Source organism: Phyllosticta citriasiana (genome assembly GCF_038021145.1).
Source record: "Phyllosticta citriasiana strain CBS 120426 chromosome Unknown IWZ02scaffold_12, whole genome shotgun sequence".
Classification (NCBI taxonomy): Eukaryota; Fungi; Ascomycota; class Dothideomycetes; order Botryosphaeriales; family Phyllostictaceae; genus Phyllosticta; species Phyllosticta citriasiana.
This window is the reverse complement of record NW_027117289.1, coordinates 548,422-575,747: the sequence shown is the minus strand read 5'-3', so window position 1 is coordinate 575,747 and position 27,326 is coordinate 548,422. Positions and strand designations below refer to the sequence as shown.

Below are 27,326 nucleotides of genomic sequence, written 5' to 3'. Positions count from 1 at the left end.
GTCTGTATGTTTGTATATACTTACAAATGCCATGCAAGATCCTCTTGCTCCACCACCACTTTGCCTACTTTACGTCCTAATAACTCCGCGATCCAAACCGCCCCTCACACGTCCCATCCTAGTGCCCTTCGACCTCACTCGCACAACACCACCCAAACCCCCCTTCGCACCCAACCAACAACCAACCAACCGCAAAACAAACAAAAGAACGCAAAAAAAAAAAAAAAAAAAAGAAAAGAAAAATGCCCCCCTCCTCCCACCCCATCGCCATCAACGTCGACCTAGGCGAAGGCTACGGCAACTACAAGTGCGGGCCGGACGAAGAGCTGATCCCGCTCATCGACCACGCAAACGTCGCGTGCGGCTTCCATGCCGGCGACCCGCTCATCATGGCGCGCACCGTCGCGCTGTGCAAGCAGCACGGCGTCAAGGTCGGCGCGCATCCGGGGTTGCCGGATATTCAGGTGTGTGTGTGGGCTTGTTTTGCTTTCGTTTTGCTTTGTGCTTGCCTTGGTTTGGTTTGGTTTGGTTTAGTGTGCTTTGCTTGCTTTATCTGTCTGGTGTACGATGGGGAGGAGGAGGAGGAGGAGGAGGAGGAGGAGGAGGAGGAGGAGGAGGAGCAGGAGTCAGCGCGCCCTGCCGAGAGTAGATGACATGTACTGACATGACTTCCGTGTCCCAGGGCTTCGGCCGTCGCGAAATCAAAATGTCGCCCGAAGAGCTACACGCCATCGTCCTGTACCAAATCGGGGCCTTGCAAGGCTTCCTCGCCGCCGCCAACGTACCACTGCACCACGTCAAACCGCACGGCATCCTCTACGGCATGATAGCACGCGACGCCGCGCTCTGCCGGGCCGTCTACAGCGCCGTACCAGCCGGCATCCCGGTGTTCGGGCTCGCAGGCACGGCGCAAGAAGAAGTGGCGCGCGAGCTGGGTCTTCCGTTCGTCGCCGAGCTGTATGGCGACGTCAAGTACAGGGCCGACGGCAGTTTGGTGATTGATCGCGTTAAGCAGGCGTGGAGGCCCGAGGACGCCGAGAGGCATATCAGGGAGCAGGTGCGAGAGGGGACGGTGACGGCGACGACGGGCGAGACGGTTCAGTTGCCGCTTGGTGGTTATCAGGTTTCGCTTTGCTGCCATTCGGATTCGCCGGGTTGTGTCGGTATTGTTAAACAGGCTCGCGGCATCATTGATGAGTGGAATAAGGAGAAGTTTCCGCAGGGAGAGTGAGGGATGGCGGGCTGCTTGCGAGAGAGGACTTCTCCGAGCAAAGGCTGATGACTGTCGAGGTAGAGAAGAGGGAAGCGAAGAAATGCTTGCGCGTCAGTGATGCGGTGGGAAAAAGCAAACGACTCGTTGAACATCGAAGAAGCCAAAATTGGAAGGACTGGGAAGACGAGAGAAGTGAACAAATCACGGTCAAGGACGACGAATACTCCTAAAATTTGGTATCTATCGACGGCTTGCTTGCCTGTAAGCTAATCAGCAAAAGTAAAATCTCTTCACACGGGCCCCTTGTCTGCGAGGCTCATTGACAATCCTCGGCCTCCCATGTTGACCCTCTAGTTGCTTTTTTGATGGAAACGCCATGCTCCAAGCTCTGATGTGAGCAAACGCCTTGCATGTTTGCAAGTGAGTGAGCATTCTGCCTTCCGGCAACATAGCCTACTGCTGTCGTGTCTGAGAGCGCAAAACTCGTCCGCTTTGCGGTTGCGAAGGAGCTTGCGCAAGATGATCTCCAGGTGCAAGCGCAGGCAAAACTGGTAAAGGGGCAAGGCTGGCTTCTGCTTGCCATTCCCGGTCCCATCCCATACCGTAGGCGAATCTGTTACCAGATCGCACCCAGGCTGACACATCGCTCTGCCACTTGGCCTCCTCTAGGTAGCCGGCCACTTCGCGCAGCACGTCGCAGCTCATCTGGTTCTCCTTTCCCTCGAAATCATCCACCTCGACCAGGTTGTATGGCTCCGATGCCGCCTTTTCCACGCTGTCGTCAATGAGCAGCGTGTTTGCCTGGTTGAACCTGTGACCGTGCGCGTGAAAAGGATGCCACTGCTCTGTGTCTGCAGCCTGCCACACCTTGTCCAGCTGCTTGTAGACCTGCACCTTCTCGTTGTACTGCTGTTGCGTTAGGCCCAGCATGTCACGGCCCCACTCCACAACGAGCTGCTTGCGTTGGTCGGCTGAGAAGAGTCCTTTGCACATGAGATTGACGTTCGAAGGCCGCGCTGAAGACCACACCATGACCGTGTGGTAAGCAAAGAGGTAGGAAATAAAAGCTTGACTGAAGGGCCGTTGAATGAATTTTGACGAGCTTGCCCTTTTAGGTCGATGAAGCAATGTGCCATTGAGATCCATGATGATGAGGAGGGGCTGAGGAGTATGGAGACGGTATGGCATCATGGCCGATTGAAACAAGTAGCCGGGCGACGGATCAGGACGTGGTGGTCCCGGCTTGTTTGGTCTCTCGCGCTTGGGTGATTTAGGGCCACCCGGCTGCTGCTCGTTCCCGCTGACCTTGACTTTCCGGATTGGTGTCTGGCTCTCAGTTGCAAGGCCGCGAAACTGGGTTGGCTCCCTGGTTTTGTTAGCAGGCGCGATTTGCTCATGGAGGGACTGCACCAACATTGTTCTCCGCTGATGTGGCGACATCCAAGCTGCAAGACCACCCCGGCTCGGTGCACGCCACGTGGGATTGATATACCCGAAATGGCCCATCGGTGGCGGCACTTGCCATTGTGGTCCTGGGAAAGACAGTTGGCCCATGAGCGTAAATGCTTGACCCCAAGTCCCTGATGTCAGTCCTGGTGCGCCCGATTGACGGTTTGGGGGTAGTGCTTGATGTTGGTACCCGCTTGCCTGTGCGCTATTTCCGTGTGCTGTGGGAGTGTTTGCGAAATTGTTCCAGTTCCACGTTGCATTGGCCATATTGTAGTTACACGAAGCTCCAGGTGTCGCTCCAGGCAGCGTGGAAGGAGGCGATAAAGCTTGAGAAGCTAAGCCATTGGAGGGAGACTCTGTTGACCTCTGAGAATTTCCATGAGTCGTGACTGAAGTAGAAACTCGGTCCTTTGACGTCAGCTCGTTGTTGTTGCCATCCATCGTGACTGCTCCTGGTGCAGACGCTGCAACGACACGCTGAGTCGGTGGACGAGATGCGTTGGCTCCCTGCTGGACCTCTTCAAGCACACTCAGAAACACATCTCCCACGAATCTGTTGTTCCTGGTGCGCCGCGAAGGGTCCGCGTCCTTCCTTGTATGTTCGGGGGAGAAGAATGCTCTGGCAGATTCGAGACTGTGGCTGCTTGGATCATGGGCATGTTGCGCCTCTGACTCCAAGCCTGCTTCTTCCGTCTCCTTATCTCTTCTGAGCTGCTTCCTCTGTGACTTGGGCATTCGGCGTCGGCGTTTCTTTGGTTGCGTGGCGTCCGAGGCTTGAGCGGTCGCAGCGACTGCAGCGGACGCAGTGGCGTTGGGACATGATGGCTGAGGTTGCGGAGTTGGTTGGGGTTGCTTGTGCGCCTGGCTGGCATTCAGCTGCTTGGCCTTGTTCTTCTTCTTCCCCATCTTGTTGTCGACCAAGTTAGGTGAACGCTCGTCTGTGTTTTGGAAGGTTGGAATTATACCGTAAGAACAGGGCTGAGGGAAAAATGTTGAAAGCGGGCATGGGCGGCGGACGACCTAGCGAGGTAGCGGGGTAAACGCGCAATTACGTCGCGGCGACGCGTTGTTGGCGTCCAACAACTCCAGAGCATCTGTTACGCGCAAGTCGCGGCGCACGACGGGTGAGCACCTCTTACCCCAGCGCGCTGAAGTTTCTCGGCCGGATTATCTTCGCATCCGAGAATTTCAGGGTCCAACCTGATCACATGCAAACCCACGGCTGTCAGCCAACGGGCGCGGGTCGATCGGCTGCCTATCCGAACGCTTGGAACCGCCATCATGCATCATCTCACCGTGAACAAGGCAGCGCGCGATCCCGACGCCTCACAATGGCACGGATGGCAAAGTCAACCTTTTAGAACCCACCGAGGTGTTTTCTCAATTCAACTACTCCCAATGAACCCCAACCCTTTGCGCGCCCTTTTGAAGATTCCCCTTGATCCAGAGCAGAGACCGGGCCTTGCACAACTGTCCGTTAGAAAAAAACGAAAAAGAAAAAAAGAAAGAAAGGGACCCTATATGAACAAGAGAATAAACGCCAAAATAGCACCGGATCAACCCTAAGCTGTACTCTGACAGCGACCTCTCCAAGGGGAGGGCCAGTGAAGATGAGAAGAAATCAGCTCGAAGACGAAAGACGAAATCCTCCAAAATGGAGTAGAGTCGAAGGAGCGCAAAATGCAAAAAGGACGACCCAGCGTTTCCGAAATCATGAGCTAAAACTCCAAAGCGTGAATGACCATGGTCATCCAGTCGTGGGAACATGGAAACATGTTCGTCCAGGGACCATATCCATCATCTTTTCCCGTGCCTGGCCAAGACGGCCGAAAAGGGGCGGATGAGGTTGGCCCCTTATTACCTCCTCCAATCATAACGAGAGTATTAAATGGTAGCGATAGACTGCGAAATCACCAGGCCACACCAGTAAGGGAGATGGAAATTTGCGTCTCCAGATCGAAACGCTGTCGCGGACGTTCAAAGACGCTGAGCTGAGCCAAAATCGAAAATAGTTGAAAGCGTCGGCGTCAAAAGGGTGACATTGGCCGGTTTAAGAGTGGAAAAGATCCCAAGCTCGCGCGCAGAGGGCGATGAATTCCTCCTTTTTCTTCTTTTGGGTTTCCGGGCTATCCCGTCCCTCGCCGAACGGTCCCGGTCGCCTCTCCTGGCGACCAAGAGGCGGCGTGCCCATGTCTCGCTCATACTCCTCGCGTGTGCGGCGCCGGCTGCTGCTGCTACTGCGGTGGACCTCGGCTGCTCCCGGCTGCAGGTTCTGGTTATTCTGGGCCTTGCCAGGCATTGGCGATGGAGGCGTGGGCGGCTGGTGGCCCCCGTAATGCACGATGCGGGGAAGGAGGTCATCGCGGCCGCCAGCCATGTGTTGGAGAGCTTCCTCGGCAGATCGGTGTTCGCGTGGTCGGGCAGTCTGTGGGTGGCCGTGGGGGTTGTGAGGGAAGCCAGGAGACGGGAGAGGATGCTGGTGGGCAGAGTGCGCGTTTCCGGGGCTGCGGCGTTGAGATGCCAGAGCTTCCCCGGCAAACACATCTGAAATGGGTGGGAGGCGGTTGTTGGTTTGATTGGCAGGAACGTGGTGGATGTGGGAGGTTTGGGAAAGATTTGAAGGCTGGTTGGCAACCTGCCTGGAAAGGGCCTGGAACTGCGGTGCCCTCATGCCGGTAAAAGACTGATTGAGCGGAGCCGACTGGATGACACGCTCGTTGGCGAATTGCTGGGCCGAAGGTGTCGCAATTGAAAGGCCAGGAGGAGGACCCTTGCGACGCGACGATGCAGGCATCTTTCTAAAAGGGTTTCCGTCGTGTCGCGATGCATCGCCAGCCTCGATCTGAACATTTTTGCCCTTTTGGCGAGCCTCGATTATTTGCCTTTGCCTGTCTCTCACGTCTATGCTGCGTTGCAACTGCTCACGCATGGCAGGGTCTTGGGTGTGGAATCCGGGCGACAGGCAAGCAAGGCCGACATCGTGCATGGCCAGGCCGGCACTCTCTTTGCCGGTCAGAGGAGCAGAGGGGCGAGCACTCAGGGTTGCTGAGCTGACGGACATGTTGTTGGACAGGTCGAGTCGACGGGGACGGTGGCGCGAGGCGGGCATGTCAGGCGACGAGGGTTCCTTCTTCACGACAATCTTTGGCGCATGTGTGTTACGGGTACTGCGGCGGCACACGAATCAGCCATGATGCACACGGGCGTTGGGGGCGGATATTGGGGTTGGGAGCGTACGAGTTAGGCGAGCGCTTGCCATCTTTATGGGAGCCCTCGCTGGTGGTGGGCGACGAGTGAGCGCTGGGGGAGCGGCCGGCTTGGGACTTGGAATTGGGAGAGAGGCCCATGGTGGAGGTGTTTCGCGGCGAGACGTGGCCGTGGTCGGCTGGAGGAGCGGGCGGGGGCGCGGCGGGCGAGGCAGCGAGGGCGGTCGACATGGTCGAAGTGGAGGGCTCAGTCGAGTGAGCGGGGGAGAGGGGGTGGAGGAGGAGGAGGAGGAGGAGGAGGAGGAGGAGGAGGAGGGGGGGGGGAGGGGGAGTGGTATTGGTAGAAGAGCGACAGAAGAGTCGGGTTGTAGAGGGAGAGAGACTGATGGGCGTGTCGAGACGGATAGTAGGAAGCAGAGGGTGGGTGGAATGAATTAGCGCTTGGACAGTGGGCTAAGGTAGTACCCCAGGCGGGAGCAGGGGAACAGGCAGGCTGGATTGGGCCTGGTTGGGTGCGGCTAACGCTCCTGGCCGTCGCAGAGTCGGCGTCATGTGTGTCAGCTACACAAGGGCCGGAGCTCGCGTGTTTCGAAGTGAGAAGCGAGCCACCAGCAGATGGCCCGCCAGGAAATTGGCCTTGCGTGCTTTGTCGACTTATTGCCTGCCGTGCAATTTCTAAAGATATCTATCGCTGTTTCATCCGCGCCAGACTGGCCATCCTCTTTTCTGCCCTGCAATTCTTTTCTCTGTCTATTTCGCTTTCTTCTCGCCAACGAGCCAAGCACGCGGCCATGTCTCATTCAGATCGTCGCTGACCTGCGCTGCATCAAAAGGGTCTGACTCTGGCAGCCTTCGTTTCAGACGGGCTCCGCCTGGCCCGCCTGGCCGCAATCGCCTCGGCTGCCGCAACACGAGAACCAAAAGCCATGCAGCGCTCGTGCTTTTTATTGACGCCACCGCCGCTGCGAGGCCTTTCCCGCCGCGTGCTTGCCATCCGGATGGGTTGATGAGCATAACCCCGTGCTTTATTGGAGCCGCGTCCCTCTGCTGCGCCTTGCGAGAGGCGAGACGGCCGTTGGTCGCCGTTGGACTGGGTAGCTACGATACGCTCTGTTCCTGGCTGGCTCAACGGCCCTGCCCTCTGAAACACAAAATCTGGTCCACGACAACGACAACAACAACAACAACTTGTTCGGTGCCAAGCCACCCAGCCAAACACGATGCACCCGACCTGCCTGCGAAACCAAATCAACGGGCCTGTCTCCCTTTGCAACCATCCCATTGTGCGCTGTGCTGCTGTCATGGCCGTGATTGTCTTCAGCCACTCGAAACTGTAAAACGCCTCCTCCACCCTACGGCCCGAAACAACCCTCCACTCCCCTCCCCTCCCTCCCTCCCTCCCTCTCTTTTTTCCTTCTTTGCCCATTGTCGTCGCAAATGATGGCACTGCCGCCTACCGTATCCGATCTCTTTCCGAACAAAACCGTAACGCTTCGACGCCGTTCCCCGCCATCCCATCCCATCCCATCCCATCCAGAAACAAACTCACGCACTGGCTACCGCCAATCCTTCATCTCCTTCCCCACACCCCCTTGCATCATTCCTTCCTTTCTCCTCCGCCGCCGCCCCGCCGCACGCCATCGCCGCCCCCTTGGTCCCCTAACACGCACCCCTATCAGATCAGATCCACCTGTTGCTCTCCATGTCTTGCCGTGTGTGTCGTCGACGCCCTTCTCCGCTCAAAATTTCTTCGCCCAGCCAACTTCCCAATTCGGCAACGACCAACCGCCTCGTCGGCTCGCCTGAAGTTGGTGCATCGTCCACCTCGAGTTTTCGCTGTCGCGCATCCATCAACAACACACTGACCAACAAATCTGAAGAGCCAGGTCCCAAACCAATTATTCCATCAAGATCGACTCCGACGCGATCCCCGTCAACACGAGGGCCAGCAGCGCAAATGCATCATCCAAGACATCTATATCATCGCCAAGCCAGACACGAGGTCGTGTGTGATTGGCGTCATGACGTCGGTACGTAGCGCCTTTTTGGGTCACGGCTTTGGGTTTGGGGTTTCTTCGCGGGGCACTAGTGTGCGGTCGTTATCGTGGTGCGTGTAACAACCGTAGGTAGTGCGTCCAGTTTGGCGGGTAGACGGACGACGGTCTTATTCGCTGTGGCTCTCTTTGGTTTACCTTGCTCTTTTTTTTTTTTTTTTTTTCCCCGGTTGGCTGGCCGAGAGCAGGGACTCGTGTAGAGGGCTTTTTACAGACTGGGGTTTACGGATGCTGTAGACGCGTTGACGTGTTGTGTTGCTTGCCTAGGGTAGGTACCTACCTTGCCCAGGCACCAGCTGGCCCCAATCTGTTTCCCAGACTGAAGCCATTCGCTGTCGTGAAGTAGACCTGCTGTAAAGCCCGTCAGTACGTGCCACGCTCTGATCATCGTGGGAGCTGTCAATGCCATGGAGAACGCACTCGTGTGCAGGACGGAAGAAAAAGGGAGGACATGCAAAATGTATATTGTGACACGGTCCATCCTTCCCGTGTCTAGGATAACTAGATAGGTAGATAGGTATCCGCCAACCATGACCACCTCTTGCTCCGCTACGCGTCTCTCTCCTTTGCTTGACGCGGACTACTTCATCCACATCCCCCTGCCCACTTCCCTTCCCAAGATCCACGACCACAAAAAGAAAACCCCCTTCCTCCCCAGACCCGGTATCCACCTTAATCCCCCCTCACCCTCTTCGCCGGACTCGCGCTCCCACTGCCGCCGCCATTCCCACCCAGCCCAGCGCTGGCCGCACGCACAGAGCCACCACGATTCGGCGTAATGGTGAACGTGCCCATGGGCGGCGGCCGGTGCGGACTACGCAACGCGGCCGGCGTGCTGCGAGGCGTGGCCGAGTGCTCACGACCGGCCGACGGGTCGATCTGCAGCGACGCGCCTCCATTAGAGCCGCCGTAAGATGAATGATGTCGATGATGAGAAGGATTGGCTGGGGTGTTGCGCCCGCTGCCGGCGCCAGCATGGTTGTTTACTGCGCTGGCCTCGGATGTCGCACGCGATGCGTTGGATGCGACGGCTGCCAGGTTCTTGAGCTTGGTGTCGTCGGCTGACGATGACGACACTGCTGCCTCGGGCGCGCGCTGCCGCTTGGCTTTGTGTTCTTCTTGCTCGATGCGCCAGTCCTCAGTCATCTCGCGCATCGTCTCAAGCACCTCGTCCCGGTGGGCTTCGAGCATGTTTGGGATGGTTGTGTGCGGCGAGTGCGTAACATTGCCGAAGCGTTTCCGCAGGCGACGTTGTCGCGACGGGTCGAACGCTGGATGGTCGTCCACAACGAAGACGGATGAATGCTGGAGGGAAGGCGTGATTAGAAGGGCGGAGCGGCTTGGGTTGAGAGAGTGCTTACCGAGTGGTACCAGCTGGGGATGTAATCATCCGTTGGCCTCTTGATGCTTGGCAACGTCTGGTCACCGACAAAGGCGAAGACGTGATCTGTCTCTTCCTGGCACTCCTCTGCGGACAGTGAGCTTGAGCATAAAAGCTTTTAACCAAAGCCGTCCATACCTTTTTCGCCGAGGAGATCAAGGATGCCCGAATACGGAGCTCCTACACCCATGAAAAACTTATGGGTGGTGTCCCCCAGCCTGTTTACTTAGTCAGTCCAAATTCTGCAGCAATGACTTGCACATATAGCATGGTACATACGAAATGTAGTTGTCCCACAAGTAGGTGGCCAGTTCTCTAGTCAGCGCAGCGCGCTCATCGGGTGAAGCTGGCTCGACAAACTCGGGCGGCATCTGTGAGGCGTCAGCAAGACTCGCTCAGGGACAAGCAGATGATCGCGCTTACATCTGGGTCCGTGATATGTTCGGGAATATTGACGTCAATCACGCCAAATCCGTTCTTGACAGCCCAGACGATGTAGGTCTTGGTAACATCCGTCTTCATCAGGTTAGTTTCTTGATGGCAGAAGAAGTTTGAGCTTACTGACCACAAAGATGTTGTGAAGACTGAGCTTGGCGCTCTGTGGGTCTGTCATGGCTGTGGTCTCTGGAGGCTCATGGAAAATAATCAGCAGAGGTCTTGACTCTGCGAAATTGTGTCTAAAATTCTCATCAGCTTGGTAGCAGTAGGATAGACTCTCTCCACTCACGTTGCTAGCACTTGCTTCTCGAAGCTTTTGGAAATGCGGTCTCGCAGAATGAAGAGCTCCGTCATCCGAAATGATTCCCAGAACTCCGCGCTATCCGCCTGCCGTACAATGTCGTGTATTCTTCGAGCGTACGCATTGGTTGCAACCTGATTGTCGTTTTTCTTTGGGTGCATGCATTTCCAGTACTTTGACTGCCACCTCTTTACCAATTCGACAGTACTTTGGCCGAGGGGTCTTGGCTCCACGTCGTCGTCCAAACGATCGGGAGGTTCTCCCATTAGTGTCCGGGTTACGGCCACCGTCGATTTTGCAATGGACTGAAGATTGTAACCGCCCTCTAAGCAGACGACAATCTTTCCTTGGGCCAGGGACATGAGCATGTGCGTCATGTGCGCGTAACATGGTGGCGTCACTTCGCACATGCCTAGTCGGTCTCCTTTCGCAGCATCGAAGCCGGCCGCAACAATGACAAGATCAGGGTTGAACTCTTGCGCGATGGGCATGACGATCTGTTGGAAGGCGTACAGATAGTCGCCATCACCCATACCTTGTTGGCTCCACGGGATGTTAATATTTCGACCTTCTCCTTTGCCTTCGCCACAGTGCGTGTGGTCTCCGTAGCTATTCATGGGGTAAAATGTGCCGTTCATGTGGACGTGTATCGAAATGTAGAGGACGTTGGGGTCGTCATAAAATGCTCTTTGCACGCCGTTCCCGTGATGCACATCCCAGTCGAGAATAAGGATTTTCCGGCATGCAGAACCAAAGTCTTCTTGGCAGACCCGCGCGGCGATGCTGACATTGTTGAAGAAGCAAAATCCGCCAGGATGGTCATGTTCCGCGTGATGGCCAGGAGGTCGAATCACCGCCACCGCATTCCTAACGTGACCAGCAACGACAGCGCGACAAGCTTCTATGGCACCGCCGGCAGAGAGGCTGGCACAGGAAAACGTTGCAGGGTGAAGATAGATGGAGTCGAGCCTGCCGGCCAGGAGGTTGAGCTCTTCTTGTGATTTACCTAGAGGCCAGTTTAGCTTCACTTCATCAATCAATTCTGGGCGAGGTCTGTACTTGATAAATTTGCGACCCATTCGTAATGCTCGGGTGTATGCACGAGACATACTTCTTCTCGAGTCGCTTTTCTTGCGTCGATTCGCCAGAGGGCAAAGTCTGGGTCGGAAACGTGATGTTGCGGAGTTTCTACAAGGCCAGCTTCTCCAAGCTCGTTGAAAATCTCCATTATCCTCCTAGGATCTTCCGGGTGGATGTCGTCTTCACTAAGCATGGCATCAAGAGGTTCCGTGTGGAACCTCATTCGGACATCGTAAACGAGGCCTGTCCTGCTTGAACTGTATGGCAGCGCCTTCGACTTTGGCGGTGGGGCCTTGTTGATGACGACAAAGGCTCTCTGACGGTAGGTAGGATATGCCTCTGGATACTCTTCACTTTTGACGGATATCGCCGACGACGAATCACTGGCGACAACCTCATCCGGGACCTCTGGATAGGCATCAAAGTTCTCATCTTGGGTAGTGGGTGGAAACGTCTGCTCGGCTTCACCGGCAGATTTAAGGCTTTGGGTGCCTACGCTGAGAAATGAAGGGTCCACAGTCTGAGAGGCGGCGCCGTTCGTCTCTGTCGACTTGAGGACGTGGCTCTCGTTGTCGATGTACATTTCCGCGTCCGGCGTCATACTCAAACCGACTCAAAGGAAGGCCAACCGAAGATCACGTGAGAAGCGTGCTGGTCATCGATGCATAGTTGAATGTCGATGAGACTGTCATTTTGTTAGCAAGACGTGTGGCAGCCAAGGCAGGTGGGCATCAAGGAGAGAGGCCGACCGAGAGATGTCCGAGCGAATGTTGAAATGGCGTGAAACGGAAGCACAAAGCGCTCATGGGAGGAAATCGAATGCATGGGTTGGGAAATCAACTGACTTTCATCCAAAGGCAGACGCACCTCGAGACGTGAGCGCTGCTAAGAGGGATAGGAGTGTTAGGTGTTCAGATTTCGTTGGCGTAACTTTTCAGTCCTAGCAAGCTCTTTTTGATTGAGCGAATCAGTGTCGGCGTCTGACTGTCAAGTAGTTCGAATGGTTGAGGAGTTGTTTGGCGAGGATTGAAGAACGTGAGTCGTGAACAGGTGAGAGGTTCCGGTCTACTGGCGACTCCGCGGATATTGCGCGACGTGTCGCTGCAACAGGTGCTTGTACGCGGATGCTAAGGCATTGGTAGACTCTCACCTAGTATTAGCTCCGATGGTAAGATTATTCAGACTTGTACGTCAAAAACCAGGTACTTTGGGGAGGGTTGGTAAGAGAGTGTCTGGTGTTGCAGCTTCCATGTTCCACTTAATAGGTAGCGTCGCCCGTGACTGCAGCCCTAACGCTAATCTGGTTCAGGCTCCAACAACATCCTGCTTGTTGAGAGCTTCTTCGTTTGCTTTTCCAATGCAAACCAAAAACACTGCTTAAGACCCTTGAGGAAAAACGTTGCCATTCTTTATCTACAAGACTGAGCATTTTGAGACCAAGAAAATGATTCCCCAGCTAGGACGCGCAGCCGGTCAGGACTTGGTAAGGTCTTGGCCAAATCAAACTTCCCAAGCTTCTCCTGCGATATGCTCTGCCGCATTGGATGCCAAATTCCAGAGTTATTTGTGGGATTGCACGATGCTCGAGGCTTTCTTCGAGAATGGTAGTCTGAGGTTCTTGCGACAGGTAGAGCCAGCATTTGTCGGGCTGGGAATGGTCAGGTTTGCGAGAGAAATCATGGCCGCTTGTATCCCAAACATCGCCCGTCGCAGTTCTGCATTTTGATACCAAAGATCATAGGCTCAAGCAAGTGGGAATTGAAGAAGACAATCGACTTTCTACGTAGTGCTGCCCAAACAGCGGCATATGCTAGCATTCGAACTCTGAGTAAAGTTGCGATGAGAAGGATTGAGCACAGCAAGACCGCAAGGTCTATCACCATTCTTGTTGCTTCGCAGCGCACTTTCGCAAGCGCGCAGCCTTTTACAATATGAACGCTCCCTCGATTTGTTTACATTCGGTCCAGCTCCTGGCTACCACCAAAGGAATATCTAACGAGGCAAAGAGAAGATTTTCAAGCGTCGCTCAGAAATGCGTTTCTTTGACGGTGAGGGTATCAAGGTCGAATTGACCTTGCCTACGTACCTGCCTACCTAAGACCCTGGGGAGCGTGGCGCCACACGTGGGAGTGGACGGGAGGTGAGAGCATCGGCCCGGGAGATATTCGGCTGTAGCCGCTGACCAATCAAATCCCGATCACGTTCCCGATTCATCACCACAACCACGACGACACCCATAGCAATCCAAGTGGTGCAGCAAGCTGCCTGCAAAGGCGTTGAGATATAGAGTCAATCAATCAACGTGTATGTTGAGCAAGAACACTGTCACGCGCATGGGGAACCGTTTAGGAGTATTTTGGATGCCTTTTGTTCCATTCTACACGTGTCCGCACCCTTCATTCGTCATTTCTCATGCTGAAACCATTAAAGAAAAATCAATCCTGGGATTGATGAGAAGCCCATCATAGGCGTCGCCTCTTCTGTTCGTTCCCTCCTTGCATTCAGGCGTTGCCATCGACCTTGGCGATGTAGTGGAGGAGGTCGAGGACACGGCGGGAGTAGCCTAAAAAATTGTTAGTTTTCTTATCATTCTCTCAAAGATATAATTCGCTTTAAACTTCCCATTTTCATTATCGTACCAGCTGACTAGCTTAATGAAGTTCTGGTTGAGCGAGATGCCCGCCTTGGCATCAAAGACGCTCGAATGGACATCTCCGTTCAAATCAGACGAGACAATCTCATCTTCGGTGTATCCGAGAATGCCTGGTCGCAGGTCAGCTTGTCCTGATCAAGAAAAGTGGTAAAGATCACTTACCCTTGAGGGGGCCCTCGGAGGCGGCCTTGATGGTCTGCTTGATTTCCTCGTAGCTGGCACCCTTCTCAATGCGAGCAGTGAGGTCGACGACGGAGACGTTGGCGGTAGGGACACGGAAGGCCATGCCAGTGAGCTTGCCGTTGAGGTCGGGGATGACCTTGCCGACGGCCTTGGCGGCACCTGTGCTGCTGGGGATGATGTTGGCAGCAGCGGTGCGGCCACCACGCCAGTCCTTGGCAGAGGGACCGTCGACGGTCTTCTGGGTAGCAGTGTAGGAGTGGACGGTGGTCATGAGACCCTCAATGATGGTGTACTTGTCGTGGATGACCTTGGCGAGGGGAGCAAGGCAGTTGGTGGTGCAAGAGGCGTTGGAGAGGACGTTGATGTCGGACTTGTAGGTCTCGTTGTTGACGCCCATGACGAACATGGGGGCGTCAGCAGAAGGAGCAGAGATGACGACCTTCTTAGCACCGCCCTTCAAGTGAGCAGAGGCCTTCTCGGTGGTGGTGAAGACACCAGTGGACTCGACGATGTAATAGGCACCAGTCTCAGCCCAGGGGATGTTGGCGGGGTCACGCTCCTGGTAGAAGCGGATCTTCTTGCCGTTGATGACAAGGTCGGCGCCCTCGACCTTGATCTCACCCTTGAACTGGCCGTGGGTGGAGTCATACTTGAGCATGTAGGCCTGGTGACGAGGCCGTTAGCTTACGACAGCCTATTGAATTGCTCGTTGTGTTTGATTATACGTACAGCGTAATTGGGCTCAATGAAGGGGTCGTTGACGGCGACGATGTCGACATCCTGGTGCTCGATCCTGTGTCATTCGTTAGCTCTTGCTTGATGCCAGATTTTGTAGCCAACTTACGCGTTGCGGAAGACGATACGGCCAATGCGACCGAAGCCGTTGATTCCGACCTTGTTTGGACTGTCAGTTGCCACAAGCAAGAAAGGGTCCTGGGCAAGTGTGGTACGGTACCTTGACGACCATGGTTGCAGCTGTGGAAAGTTGCGTCAGCCAAAGCTCTCGAGTGAGAGTGGAACAAAGGAAGGACTCACTTGATAGATTTAGGGTAGAATTGGACTGAGAGAAAATGTGAGGTGTGGAAGTGATGGAGAGGAAAGGTCCGAGACGAAGGGGCTCTGGGATTTATGTTGGGAGAAAGGCTTGCAAGACGGCGAGGTGGGGTTTACTTATGCGTTCTCGGCCGCGGGGCAGCTGTTGTGTACTGAGTGTATTTTATTTAGTGGCCGCCGCCCGTGACGTGACTACTGGCTGGGCGCTGATATGTTCTGCAACGCTCAGGTCAGCCCAAGAAAGGCGCTCTCTTCGACTGCATTCGCATTGAAACTGCATGGCAAGACATCATGATATGATCTCATAACATAAACAGATCGTCTGCCCTCCCAGGTCCCCGCAACGGCAGCCTCGGGACTCTCCCGGGGGAGCAGCTGGCCGTCACCCGAAAACGCCCGGCCTCGCCAGCGCCCATCGCCGGGATGACTGAGGATTCAGAACGACCATTACCCTGTCTCACGTAACAGCTTTTGGTACGCCCATGACAGGAATGGGCTGCACAACCAAACGGCTCCAACGGCTCATCCGCTCGATGACCGGCGCGATTTCGCTAGGCGCTTATTCAACAGGCCGCTCCAGCACAGGCTGTCCCCACCCAAATTTCGACCGCAGACCACTGTCGAATGTCATGGCCTGCTCAGCCCCCGTGTATTGCTCGAATGACATAGGGCGAGGAGCCCACCGTCGGCCCGGTAATCTATTGCTTTGCAGAGCAGGTCACGATAGATTCGACGTCAACACTTGTCCACGGCTGGGCCCCTGAGCCGACCACGGCTGCTGAAAAGGCGAAGGCCGGCGATTCTGTGTTTCACTCTGGCTTCATGTGTTCCACTCGTTGCCGGTGGACGGCTTCACGTTTTTGCTGGGGGGTTGCTTGTCCGAATCATAAAGGATACGTTGGCCGCCCATCTTCCTATCAACAACAAACCCGAACACCTCAGCATCCCATCGACACGGTATCGGCCATGCATCGTTCCACGACTTATCCACTGCGGCACTCAGGGAAGCTCAAAACTGACAAGTAACATTGGAGCCGCCGAGTCGGAAAGTTTGCAACAACAATCCCTCCGAAACCCTCAAGGTGCTGTGTGATCCGGGAGGGGTATGTCGAATCAATTTGCTTGCACTGTGTCGCGTCCCCCAATCTCTAGTCTGCACTTTGTTTCTACTCATTTCGCGTTTTGGATTTTGTTGTTCATCGAGTTGTTTGTTGCTAGCATCTTCGAGCTACGCAGTTTCCAGCCTATCAATGACGAGACAACCGCTTTCCCAAGTTGTCATCACCTGCAGTGTTGAACAAATCCGACGGAAATAACCCAAAAACTGGAAAGATTTCGAAAAAGACCTTGATATTGACGATTCCTTTACCCCCGACAACAGCTGGTTGCGAATGGCCAAGAGTGTCCCGCTGGTGTTTCTAAACGGAGCTAGGTTTCGAATCTTGGCAGTCCCCAAGCCTACGATTCTCGTCCATTTGGAATGGTCCTTGGACGCCAAGTATCAAAGTTCAGTTCGCATTGTTCACGACTAGTCGCTGCCCCGAGTCCGCAGCATTTGAAAACATTTTCCTTTACTTCCACAGCCGTCGGGAGAAGCATGCGGCGTGCAACAATGAATCTGCGATCTATGCAGGCACTCGAGCGTTGAGATGCTTCAAGCAAACATTGCTTCCAAACGACAGACTCTGCACGTGGACGGATGACCAGGTCGGCAGCTTTCGCCAACATCGACGGCTTCATCCAAGGGGATTCCTACGAGCACTGCCCTTGTACCAGGATTGCTAGAAAAAAACAACAGAAAAGAAAGAATTGGCACACGGGATGGTTGAAGTGTACGTGAAGCGCATGACCGGCTCTGGCTGAGATGTGTACGGGAGGCGTCGCGCAATTCTGCGGAAATTTACGGTTTCGGCGTGATTCCATGGGATGGAAAGAGAGACGCTGAACTCATCTTGATAGACGCTTGACAAGCACCAATGTTGATCCGCGAGTGAGGTTCGAAATTCCATCAGTAGCTCGAGAGACAAGTACCGTTTCCAAAATGCATGCTTAGAATGCGGCGAAGGCTGGGTTGTCGAGAGACGGTGGCGCTAACCGGATTTGTCGAGCTTTTCTCACTGGGCTCTGATTGGCCAGGGAGGGGCGAGCGATGGGGACGCACCATTTGCGCGCAGACGGGCCCAGAATTGATGTCAATATAGCTGCAAATACTTGACTATGGGCCAGCACGTGTGTAGCAAGTGGTTGGCAGGTGCAGTTGTGAAGAATAGGCGACGGGGCGCTTTTCTGATCCTGCGAAGAGTTCGCGCCGGCCGGCAGGACTCGCTGGCGTGACCTATTTTCCAAAACCTCCACTATCTGCGCGCCCTCTCGTCACAATACCTCAGACAGCTGCAAGCAACCACCACCCGATCAATTGGACCCCCCGCGGTGAGCCCTACGGCCGTCTACCCACCCTTTCCTTCGATCTCGTGTGACTCTCCACTCCAACCCTCTCTCCCACAATGCTGCGCTCCACCGTCGCCAGGGCCGCCGGCTCTGCTCCCTCGGCTGCCCGTCAAGCCATTCGCGCGCCCGTCGCCTCCGGACTCCAGCAATGTCGCCAGGCCCATGCCATCTCGAACCCAACCCTGGCCGATATTGAGAAGCGATGGGAGACTATGCCCCCCCAGGAGCAGGCCGACCTGTGGATGGCTCTGAGGGACCGTATGAAGGTCGACTGGAAGGAGATGACTCTGGCTGAAAAGAAGGCCGGTATGTTCAATCCAAGCCTGTTGGATGATATTTTGGAGCTGCGTCCGATGGATGGCCACAGCGATGCGACACAGACGTTGTTGCTGGATGTGCCCACGCTCTCCTATTGCCGATTTAGAGTGCAGAGCTGACCCAACCACCACAGCCTACTGGATTTCCTTTGGTCCTCACGGCCCCCGCGCTATTCCCCCGCCTGGCGAAGGCAAGAAGATTTTCCTTTACACCATGATTGGCTGCGGTGTCTCGTTTGCGCTATTCGCCGTCGCTCGCATCTTCGCCGGCCCCGCGCCCTCGACCATGACCAAGGAGTACCAGGAGGCCTCCGAAGAGTTCCTCAGGGTAAGCATACAAGGATTGTGTGGGCACTTGAAGACAGTAGCTGACGCATTGAACCACAGAACCAAGGATCCGAGGTCATTACTGGCACGCCCGGCATGCTCGTCCAGAGCAAGCCTGGAAAGAAGGACAGCTAGATTGCTCGCCATTGAGCCCTTTGCGACGATTGAGGGACTTTGGGAGAGTTTCTTCGAGCTTTCTTCTGTTTTCTGTGATAGTGCTTTCGCAATCTGAAGCGTATCTCGTTGGCCGAGAGCGCGTTTACTACACTCCAATGCGGCGCCAAGTTTACTCAGAGGGTCTGCCTGCAGCTGTACAGAAAATAGAAGGGACCGTTACTGCTTTTTTACGCCTTTCCGACTGTCCGCAAGAGCTACCACATGTTTGATTTTTGGTTGAATAGAATCCTCTGTATGCCGATGTTGCCGATATGCTGCAGTGACATCATAACTACCCTAGCTCGAGCCAAGACTTTGACATGCTGTTCAGTTGCCTTCATTGCTTTTCAACTGTTCAGTCCATCACATTTTCCATCTGATTGCGCATCCAAGTCCTGTGCTGGGAGCTCGGCGAATCCGAGTTCATGCTTAGTCAGGGCGCTTCTGGCTCTTGCGCCTTGGATCGGATGCGTCTGCAGCCCTACGGCGCCGTTTCGGATCCATGCCATCGTTGGCTGCTTTTTCGAAGCACGGCATAACCTTCGACATCCATCACACCATGCCGATAAATGCGCTTTATTTCCAGGAAATCTGACAGCCTCATCATAACGCAACAAGAGATTATGTCTAGCGCTCGAGAGCATTGCCCCGACTCGCTAGATACCAATCAGCATCACAGTATCTGAAAGGCAACATACTACGACAAACGCGTAATTACGGACGCCGACCGCATGTTTCCTGATCTTGGATTGCTGCCCAAGTAGCTTTGCTCATATCACACGCTTGTGCTTTCGCAAACGCGTCGCCCGCCAAAGAAACACAACCTGATCGCCCACGGACGGCTCTCACGCACCTCTCTCACCGTTGCTGTGGACTGCACAAACATATCCATCACTGGCTTCAACATGAGCTTCGAGCATGGCGACGACCTGATTGGTAGTAGGGTCGTACGGCCGCGACGAGATCTCATCCCGAAGTCCAGATCGGTCCCACCTGTCTCTGCAGACGAGAACCCGCGGCCTTCACCTCCTCGGCGCCAGAATTCGAAGCCGGAATTGGTGCCCGCACGAAGTGCAGTCATTTCCAGCGCCGAATGCGACCAGGAAGATATAATTGGAAAGAGATGGGTATCTGAAGACTGGGACGAAACCAAAATACTCAGGTCAAAGTGGGCGCCACCTGCGCCAGCGCCTCGGATTTCTCCAAATAAGAGCGGCACCACGACACCAAACCAGTATGTCAACGGAGCTGCCGCAGTGTCGGCACTAGATGCCCCCAATCATGGCGTTCGAACAAATGCCGGCCAAAACGATGTCAAGCCCAAAATTTCGACACTACGCGAGCTCGACCTGGAGCGCATTAGAAAGCTCATTGCGCGCGTATCTTGGAAGACTCAATTTCTTCTCCATTCTCAGCACATGGCGCTCACCTTGCCCGTACCGGACCCCGAAAACCGGTCCTCCTATCTAAACCCGACGACGATGTTCAAGCTGGACTTTTTCGAATTCTACGTTTTACTGGAGCGCACTCTGGTCCAGCTTCTCTCCTTCTTCCACATCTCGGTTCCCAAGACCAAGGCCGAAGATGGCGATACGTTGCGCTCAAAAGCCTTCAGCGCATACGGCCACAGCTACCACGCCAACGTCCTTGCCGCTCTCGATCGCCGAGACAACCCACTGCGTGAGATTCTGGGTGCCGGTGACGTGCGCAAACACTTGGAGACAGCCAAGGCGTTCCGCAACCGTTGGAAAGATGCAGAAAATGAGTCCGAAGGCCATGCCGACGCTCAGGCCTGGAGGGAGGACATTGTGAAGCTCTCCCTCGAACAAATGACGGGTTGCATCATGGACGCGCTGGAGAAGGGGTACCTCTTGTGCGAAGAGAAAGAAATCGGTGCAAAGGAAGCTGGATCATCGCCAGGGGACTTTCTTGCTGCTGGTCCGGCCATTGGAGACAATCATTTCGAAGACGATACCATGGATCTGGACGACGCACCTTGGGAGGCGGTCGAAGACGCTATGGAGTTGGAAGAAGTTGAATGATTGGATCTTGATCCGTTGGAGCATTGGCCGAGGTGTTTGCATGTCTTGCGCGGCTTTCCTCTTTTTGTCTCGTTCTGCATGTTGTTTGGCGTTTTATACCCCAATTTGGAGGCGTCTTCAAGCGCTAATTCAAAAAGTCTGATTCAATGCGACCAGCATATCGACACAGACGCTGTAAAGGCTTCCGTCGACTCCATCATCATTGCCGACGCGCTGACTGACAATTGGCGCCTTTTGACTTCCTCCTCCATCTATCTATCCTCTGCCGACCCCCTGCTCAAAATGGCATGGCACGCACGCAGCCTGGTATGAAGTAGTCGATTATGTTCACAAACCGCCGCCACAGCACGAACCGTAAGATTACTTGCATTATGCATATGGTACTTTACCGGTATACACTGTACCCCAGAAGCCTCGCTTGAGGCGTCCCTTTGCTCACTCCGTCTTTGTCAGTTGGGTACGTAGCCTCGGTGGAGGACCGCCGGATGGAAGCAAGATTACCGCCGCCTAGTCGGAAAATTGCCGTGTTACGCACCTGGACCTAGGAGTACGTACTTCTCTCCTCACGCAGACCGACGTACAATTGCAGGCTCCATATTCAGAAGTTTTCGGTCACCGCGTCTCGGGTCGACGTGTACAGTACAGTACATGCATACCTAAATTCCAACGATCATTGCGTATCGACGAAGATACCAGCGCACCGCGCGCGCACCCTGCATATCATCAGGAATGCTCCCTCAACAAGGGTCGTCGTAGCCGTTTTCGTAGCTAGCCGCAGCTGTCGCGAGCACGGGAACAATCGGATTCCTTCCTTGCTGACCCAGACAGTCTAGCCCGCGCGGCGACCAGCAACCGTTACGATTCATTTCGACCTCCTTCTACGCTATGTATCCACCAAAGCAGTCATCTCCAATACGTATCGTACCGGGCAGAACATTGAGCCGAGGGGAACGCAGTCTCTCCAACATCGCCCGAAGACGTCGAGCGCCGCGTCCCGAGTCTTATTCGATTAGCCTGATGTCGTGCGTGCAATGGGATGCCCAGCGTTAAATAGCCTGCCGTACTCCAGCCGAGGGAATAAGATGGCGTTGCTCAATGGCTCAGAGACGTGCATCTTTTTCGGGTTAGTCTCTTGGATGAAGCGATTACGTCGTTGAATGTTGCGATTGTCGTCGTTGTCGTCGGTTACCGACCCGGAGCTGCCCGACTGGCCGGCTGGCTGACAGGCAGCGCGGCGGCACACGACACCTTTTTCTACGCGTCGCTCCGACTTGCCTTGCGCCTTGCACAACGGGCGCAGGTGCAGAGATGCACACCGGCAGCGTCTTTTGACGTTTCACTCCAGAGCGATCGACGACCATGCGCTGCATTATTTTTTGTTGGACGCTCATTTGATGGCGGCTTTGTGCTCATCCGCTGATCTTATTTTCTTGTGTAGTCGTCCTGGGCCTGTGCCGTTGCAGATCTCGACAGCAAACACAAGTTACGGCGATTACCATGATGGTGATACAATGGGTGTAGAAAAAAACAAGACGTACTCGATAGAGCAGTCATCGGCTGTCCCAGCCGCGCCTAGGGAGCAGTCGTCCGCCATCACAGCTGCGTCTGGGAAGTAGTCCTCCGCCATAAGAGCTGCGCCTGGGGAGCAGTTGTCCGCCATCATAGCTCCGCCTGCTCAACGCGGTTCAATACCTGCCTTGCAAGGGCTTGTAGGTTGCTCACCTCCGAGACAGTATACTGACTGCTACATCAATCTCACTCATCTCACCATCAGCACCACCAAGGACAAAGCATCTGTGATTCTTCAACAGGAATTGCGTACTCTGCCTTGGGTGATTCCTTTAATTCATGCTTCCGACGTACGTAACGACTAAAACCTCCCGAACGAGAGCCAAGTTCCGACAGGTAGGTCGATATCATTCAAACAACTTTCTTTGCCCAGCGCCGTCCAAAAGAAAAGCATCTTGACTTAATTATCCAAAGATCATGGAGTTCTCGAGTCTTCTCTCATAATAAGTACGCCTTCATCTCTACAACCGCACACAAAACAGAAAGACACCACCTCCCCCACTACATCTCTATTCCAACACCCACCATTCCAAAAAAAAAAAAAAAAAAAGTAATCATCACCCACTTTCCAAACTTCGTCTCTCATCTCTCCCCTCTCACTACGATATGTGTAAAAAGAGGTAGGAAATCCTCTAGGGAGCAATCATCCACTAGCATAGCCATGTCTACAGAGCAGTCATCCGCGGCCACAACTACGCACAGCGACCAGTCCTCTACTACCACAAATACGCTTGGCAAGCTGTTTTCCATACCGAATATCATTATCTCTTTCACCCACTGTATCACTCACCATCAACGGCCACACCTCGGCGCCGCCCTACCAAAACGCAGATCAACAGACAAGGAAAAAAAAAACTGCAAAACGTACAACACCCGGAATTCGCTGCTGGTCACCCACGCAACTACTAATCGGCCGCAAGGTAGCTTATCTATGGAAGAGCGGACGGGGTTCCGAGTTTTCTACCTGCTATGGTCGTACGTGAACGATGAAGTAATTAAATTAGACTATAATTCTATTCTATCTAAGGGCTAAGATCTTAATTATTAATTAATTAATTAATTAATTAATTATTTTACGTCTTACTAGATTAATTAATTAATTAATTAATTAATTATTTTACGTCTTACTAGAGCTATAGGCTATCTAAGACGGAGCTATCTATAGGGAGTACTATAAATATTTATAAGGTAAGTAGAGATGCCTAGCTAAAGAGTCTTATATAATAAAGTATAATTCTTAGTATAGTATTAGTATAGGGTTATTATAGATAGATAGTTTATCTAGGCTCTTTTTAGGTAAGGGGGGGCTAAGAACTAGCCTTCCTACTATTATCTAAGTAGATAGTATTAGGAGATTAAGACGTAGATACGTAAGTTAACTCCTTTTTTATAGTAATAATTAGTTATAGTAAGCTAGTCTTATAATAGTAGGATTAAAGTACTAATCTAAGTAAGTATATATAGAGAATTAGCACTTTAAGCCTAACGCTTTAACTATAGGATCTATCTAAGGATATAAATAGTTAGAAACTATAATAATACCCCCCCCTTTACACCGTTAAATATAGCGCTAATCTACTATATAAAAAAAAAGGAACGGTAAGGAAAGGGTATAGGCTAAGGTAGCTACTAGGGTTACTATAGTAGCTTACTTATTAGTAAAGCTATAAGAGATAAGGTAGGCCTAGAACTCTTTATTACTAGGGCACTTATAGAGGATATAGCCTAGGTTAGGGAGGTTTCTAATATAGATAAAGACTAGGTAGTAGAACTACTTAATAGGAAGGATAAGACCCTAGCTAGACTTATACTTATTAGGTAGCTAGCTAAATAGTAGGATATTAGTACTAGTAGAGTAGGTAAGGAACTAGGTCTTACGGTTAGGTAGGCTACTAGGGTAGTTAAGGATAAGGCTACCTATAGCCTTAATTATATTACTAAGGGAGAGGAACGGAAAGAGGTAGGTATTAGGGTAGTAAATAATAAACGCGTTATACTCTAGCTTATTACTATAGATCTACTATAAGTAGATATAGTAGTTAGTAATATAGCTAGGTAATAGGTAACCCTACTAGACCGTAAAGCGCTTATTAATACTAAGGTAAGGGAATAGGGGTAGGGTATAGATTAAATAGCGCTAGCCTTAGGGCAGCTTAGTAATACTAATAGTAATAAGCATATATAGCTTAGCGGGTAAGATCTAGCGCGTATTATAACTAGGTATAGGTAGGGTATTATAAGGGGTAAGACTAATAATAACCTCATCTATAATAATCTAATACTAGATAGAGCTAGAAGGGAATAGACCTAAGTAGTCCTCCTCTTTATCCTTAGTATTACTAAAGTTAGGGAAGGGGAGGATTATACTACTAGTAGTAGTAATAACATTATAGATAGAGTTATTAAGGTCATCCTAACTAGAGCCTAACATGATATAAAAGTAGTAACTATAGAGCTTAATACTAAGGAGGTCTTTAATATTACTAAAGATAGGAGGGATATAGAGAGTAGTACTAAAGTAAGGGTTACTAGGGTAAGTATTAGGGTAGGTAGTAGGGTTAGCCTTATTAGGAGGAGGGGCTAGGTCCGTAGGATCTATAGTATTAATTAGAGGAGGGGGATTCTTAAGCTTAGTAACGCGGTTACGTAAGTTATATAAGTAGTTATTATTAGCGTCTATAGTACGGTAAGATGATGAGGTTATAAGATAGTATAGTTATAAAGATTATAGAGTTAATAGAATGGTAAGTAGAGTATAAGTAGGGTTTAGTAGTTCTAGACCTTATAAAGAGGATTATTATAGGTAGGCTTACATAGTTAGTATGTATTACTAGTAGCCCCCTATTAGTTAGAGTTATAATCTAGCTAGTTTACTTACTTAAGCCTAGTACTATAGTACCTAGGTATAGGTAGTACTACTAGTAGCTTATTTAGATAGTACTATCGCTTATTAGATGTTCTACTACTAGGGTCTACTATTATTTACTTATCATTTAGTAGCGCTCCCTTACTTCTAACCTAAACTCGTTAACCTACTTTAAACTTATTAACGGCTACTATATCTTTAAATATAGATACTAGTTCCTATATTAGTCTTATATACCCGGTCTACTTTACTAGGAACTCTTAGCGGTTTTAATACTAACGTTTATCTAGTATATATTCTACCTCCTACTTATTCTCATTATTAATAATGACTATAGGCGGCTAATAATCCATACGTACCTAGCTTAGTAAGGCGTTATTAGATGCTAGTCGTAGTAGGTCTATATTAAAGACGTTATAGATAGTACCTAGTATATCTAACTATTACGAATCGTTAAGCGGCTAATATATAGGCTTTTACCTAGAGGCTATCTACTTAGTCGGACGTATATAAAATTAAAAAGAACTTAATTAAAGTTAAGTAGTTAAAAGATTAAGTTAAGTAAAGTCTTCTTAATTATTATAAATATAGAAGATGCTATATACTCTTCTATCTTCTATATATATTTATATAAGAAGTGAAATGAGACTAAACTCTCTCTTTTACTACATAAATTACTACTTTAGTTATGTTATTAAAATAGATAAGAAATTAATCTTCTTATTACTATATAAAGTTTCGTTAGCCGTTAAGTAGGCTATATATCCTTAGGAGTGTTTATTATCTATTAGTACTACTAGCTTACGCGGCTTAGCTAGTTTACGTAGCTTAGTTATAATTAGCTTCGGCTTATTAAGTAATCGCGTAAGGGCGTAGTTATAAGGTGCTTATATTACTAGTATCTAGCGTCTAATAGCTATTATAACATTCCCCCCCTAATAGGAAGCCTAAGTTAGCTTATTAGGTACTTACACGGATAACTAACCGGCGCTATTTCGGTAAGGGCGTAAAGTATAGGACTACTAGGTATATCTTATTATTAGGTTATAGTTTAACTAACCTTCTTTACTACTACCTTAATAATAATAATAGACCTTACTTCTATTATTACATCTTCCTATTACTCTTAGCCTATCTCTTATTTAAGTAACTAGCTCTAGTAATAACTCTAGTAATAATAGTAAGTCCTCCCGTTTATAGTAGGTCTAAAAACGCTTAACTAATTATCACGTAATAGTATCTAATTAACATTATTACTCTAAGCATCCTAAAGGCAATGCGATGCCTTAAGAGGATGCTAAGGTAACTTAAGACCGTTACGTAAGACGTTATACATAATTAGATAATTATCTATATATCTAGAGTTTTAAAAAGGTAAAGTGAAGCTAACTAGTCTAGGTATAGTACCTAGCTCCTAAGAGCTAGTATATATCGCTATTCTACCTATAAATCCTTACGCGAACATTACGTAAGCTAATTTACCTACTTTACCTTTACGTACGCGTTCTAGTAGCTATTATGTTAGTATACTACTAAGTATACCTTTATATAAAGGTAATAATAGTAGCATTATTTATCTAGCTACTTTACCTACGGAATTACTAGCGGAACCTTTAGATTAGGACTTAGAGGTAGATGCTTCTAATAAGATTATAGTCTTCATCCTATATAAGGCCTTTAAAAAACTTACTAAGGTATATATTACTACTTACTTATCCTTACGTAATGGCTAACTTATTATAGAAATCCCTTAGTAGTAATAAAACTAGCTAATACGTAAGGTATATATTAGGCCTTAGTAACTTAGCTTATTATGCTATTATCCTAGTTTCTAAGGATTATTTTAACATTATATCTATAGAATCTTATAGTTCTTTACGTAATGCTTACTTAATCTAATACGTAGGTATTAATTAGGCTACTAGTTATACTAAGTACTAGGATAATCTCTCTACTTACATCTTCTATAGTTATTATAAGTTACTAGGTTTCTTATAGGGTTATTACGCGAACTACGTCTAGGGTACTAGTAACCTTAACTATACTATAAGCGACCTTACTAGTACTTATCCTCCTAATTAATGTAAAAGGCGTAAGGATGAGATATAGCCTAGAGAGTACCTTACTCTTCGTTACGTAATAGATAACTAGGTTAATAACTTTCTCTAGGGCGCTATTAAAGGTATAATAAGGCCTAAACTTAAGAAGTTAGCTCTAATTCCTACTAAAGAGGAGGAAGAGGAGTAAGGGTATAAAAGATAAGGAATAAAATTAAAATAGGAAAATAGGATAGATAAGGGTAAATTAGTTTATATAGATAAGAGTTATTTACTACGGTGTTAAAGGATTCTCTTTACTAGAGTATAAGCGGGTTAGTTATCTAATTACGTTTCTTCCTATAATTCTTATTTAAGGAAGGCTCTTTTCTACTTTTCTAGGTTCTTTAGTAGTCTAGGGGTAGAAGAATTAGTAGTATAGAAGTCCTCTACTTTTTAGGGGGCCCTAATAAAAGAACTTACTACATACTACTTATTATCTTAATTATATCCTACCTATTAAACCTAATACTTTAAAGTTCCGTAAGTAACCT

At 50.8% G+C, this 27,326-nt stretch overlaps 7 protein-coding genes across 7 annotated transcripts; 3 read left to right on the top strand and 4 right to left on the bottom strand.

The window, feature by feature from the left end:
• The first annotated feature begins 64 nt into the window (after positions 1–64).
• On the top strand, positions 65–1,442 carry IWZ02DRAFT_459185 (uncharacterized protein). The gene is made up of 2 exons (XM_066768070.1): positions 65–464; positions 683–1,442. The coding sequence occupies exons 1-2, from the start codon at positions 243–245 to the stop codon at positions 1,229–1,231; spliced, it is 771 nt and encodes a 256-aa protein (XP_066619998.1). The 5' UTR covers positions 65–242; the 3' UTR covers positions 1,232–1,442.
• Positions 1,443–3,804, bottom strand: IWZ02DRAFT_459184 (NLI interacting factor-like phosphatase-domain-containing protein). Its single transcript, XM_066768069.1, has 2 exons — positions 2,628–3,804; positions 1,443–2,579 (listed from the first exon to the last, which is right to left on the bottom strand). The coding sequence occupies exons 1-2, from the start codon at positions 3,566–3,568 to the stop codon at positions 1,667–1,669; spliced, it is 1,854 nt and encodes a 617-aa protein (XP_066619997.1). The 5' UTR covers positions 3,569–3,804; the 3' UTR covers positions 1,443–1,666.
• A 908-nt stretch (positions 3,805–4,712) lies between these two features.
• On the bottom strand, positions 4,713–6,099 carry IWZ02DRAFT_493047 (uncharacterized protein; the record flags this gene model as incomplete). The annotated part of the gene is made up of 2 exons (XM_066769896.1): positions 4,713–5,829; positions 5,900–6,099. 2 exons carry the CDS (start codon positions 6,097–6,099, stop codon positions 4,713–4,715), a joined length of 1,317 nt encoding a protein of 438 aa, XP_066619996.1.
• A 2,495-nt stretch (positions 6,100–8,594) lies between these two features.
• Positions 8,595–11,723, bottom strand: IWZ02DRAFT_435619 (uncharacterized protein; the record flags this gene model as incomplete). Its single annotated transcript, XM_066766456.1, has 8 exons — positions 8,595–9,227; positions 9,284–9,390; positions 9,442–9,521; positions 9,583–9,674; positions 9,727–9,836; positions 9,865–9,980; positions 10,031–11,048; positions 11,102–11,723. The coding sequence occupies 8 exons, from the start codon at positions 11,721–11,723 to the stop codon at positions 8,595–8,597; spliced, it is 2,778 nt and encodes a 925-aa protein (XP_066619995.1).
• A 1,900-nt stretch (positions 11,724–13,623) lies between these two features.
• On the bottom strand, positions 13,624–14,925 carry IWZ02DRAFT_471268 (glyceraldehyde 3-phosphate dehydrogenase; the record flags this gene model as incomplete). The annotated part of the gene is made up of 6 exons (XM_066768856.1): positions 13,624–13,704; positions 13,770–13,885; positions 13,938–14,622; positions 14,688–14,751; positions 14,803–14,852; positions 14,914–14,925. 6 exons carry the CDS (start codon positions 14,923–14,925, stop codon positions 13,624–13,626), a joined length of 1,008 nt encoding a protein of 335 aa, XP_066619994.1.
• Positions 14,926–17,515: 2,590 nt separating this feature from the next.
• IWZ02DRAFT_493044 (mitochondrial cytochrome c oxidase-like protein subunit V) lies at positions 17,516–18,238 on the top strand (the record flags this gene model as incomplete). The annotated part of the gene is made up of 3 exons (XM_066769895.1): positions 17,516–17,765; positions 17,911–18,104; positions 18,164–18,238. The coding sequence occupies 3 exons, from the start codon at positions 17,516–17,518 to the stop codon at positions 18,236–18,238; spliced, it is 519 nt and encodes a 172-aa protein (XP_066619993.1).
• A 778-nt stretch (positions 18,239–19,016) lies between these two features.
• IWZ02DRAFT_57593 (uncharacterized protein) lies at positions 19,017–20,744 on the top strand. Its single transcript, XM_066770915.1, has one exon. It carries the CDS (start codon positions 19,165–19,167, stop codon positions 20,299–20,301), a length of 1,137 nt encoding a protein of 378 aa, XP_066619992.1. The 5' UTR covers positions 19,017–19,164; the 3' UTR covers positions 20,302–20,744.
• The last annotated feature ends 6,582 nt before the right edge of the window (positions 20,745–27,326 follow it).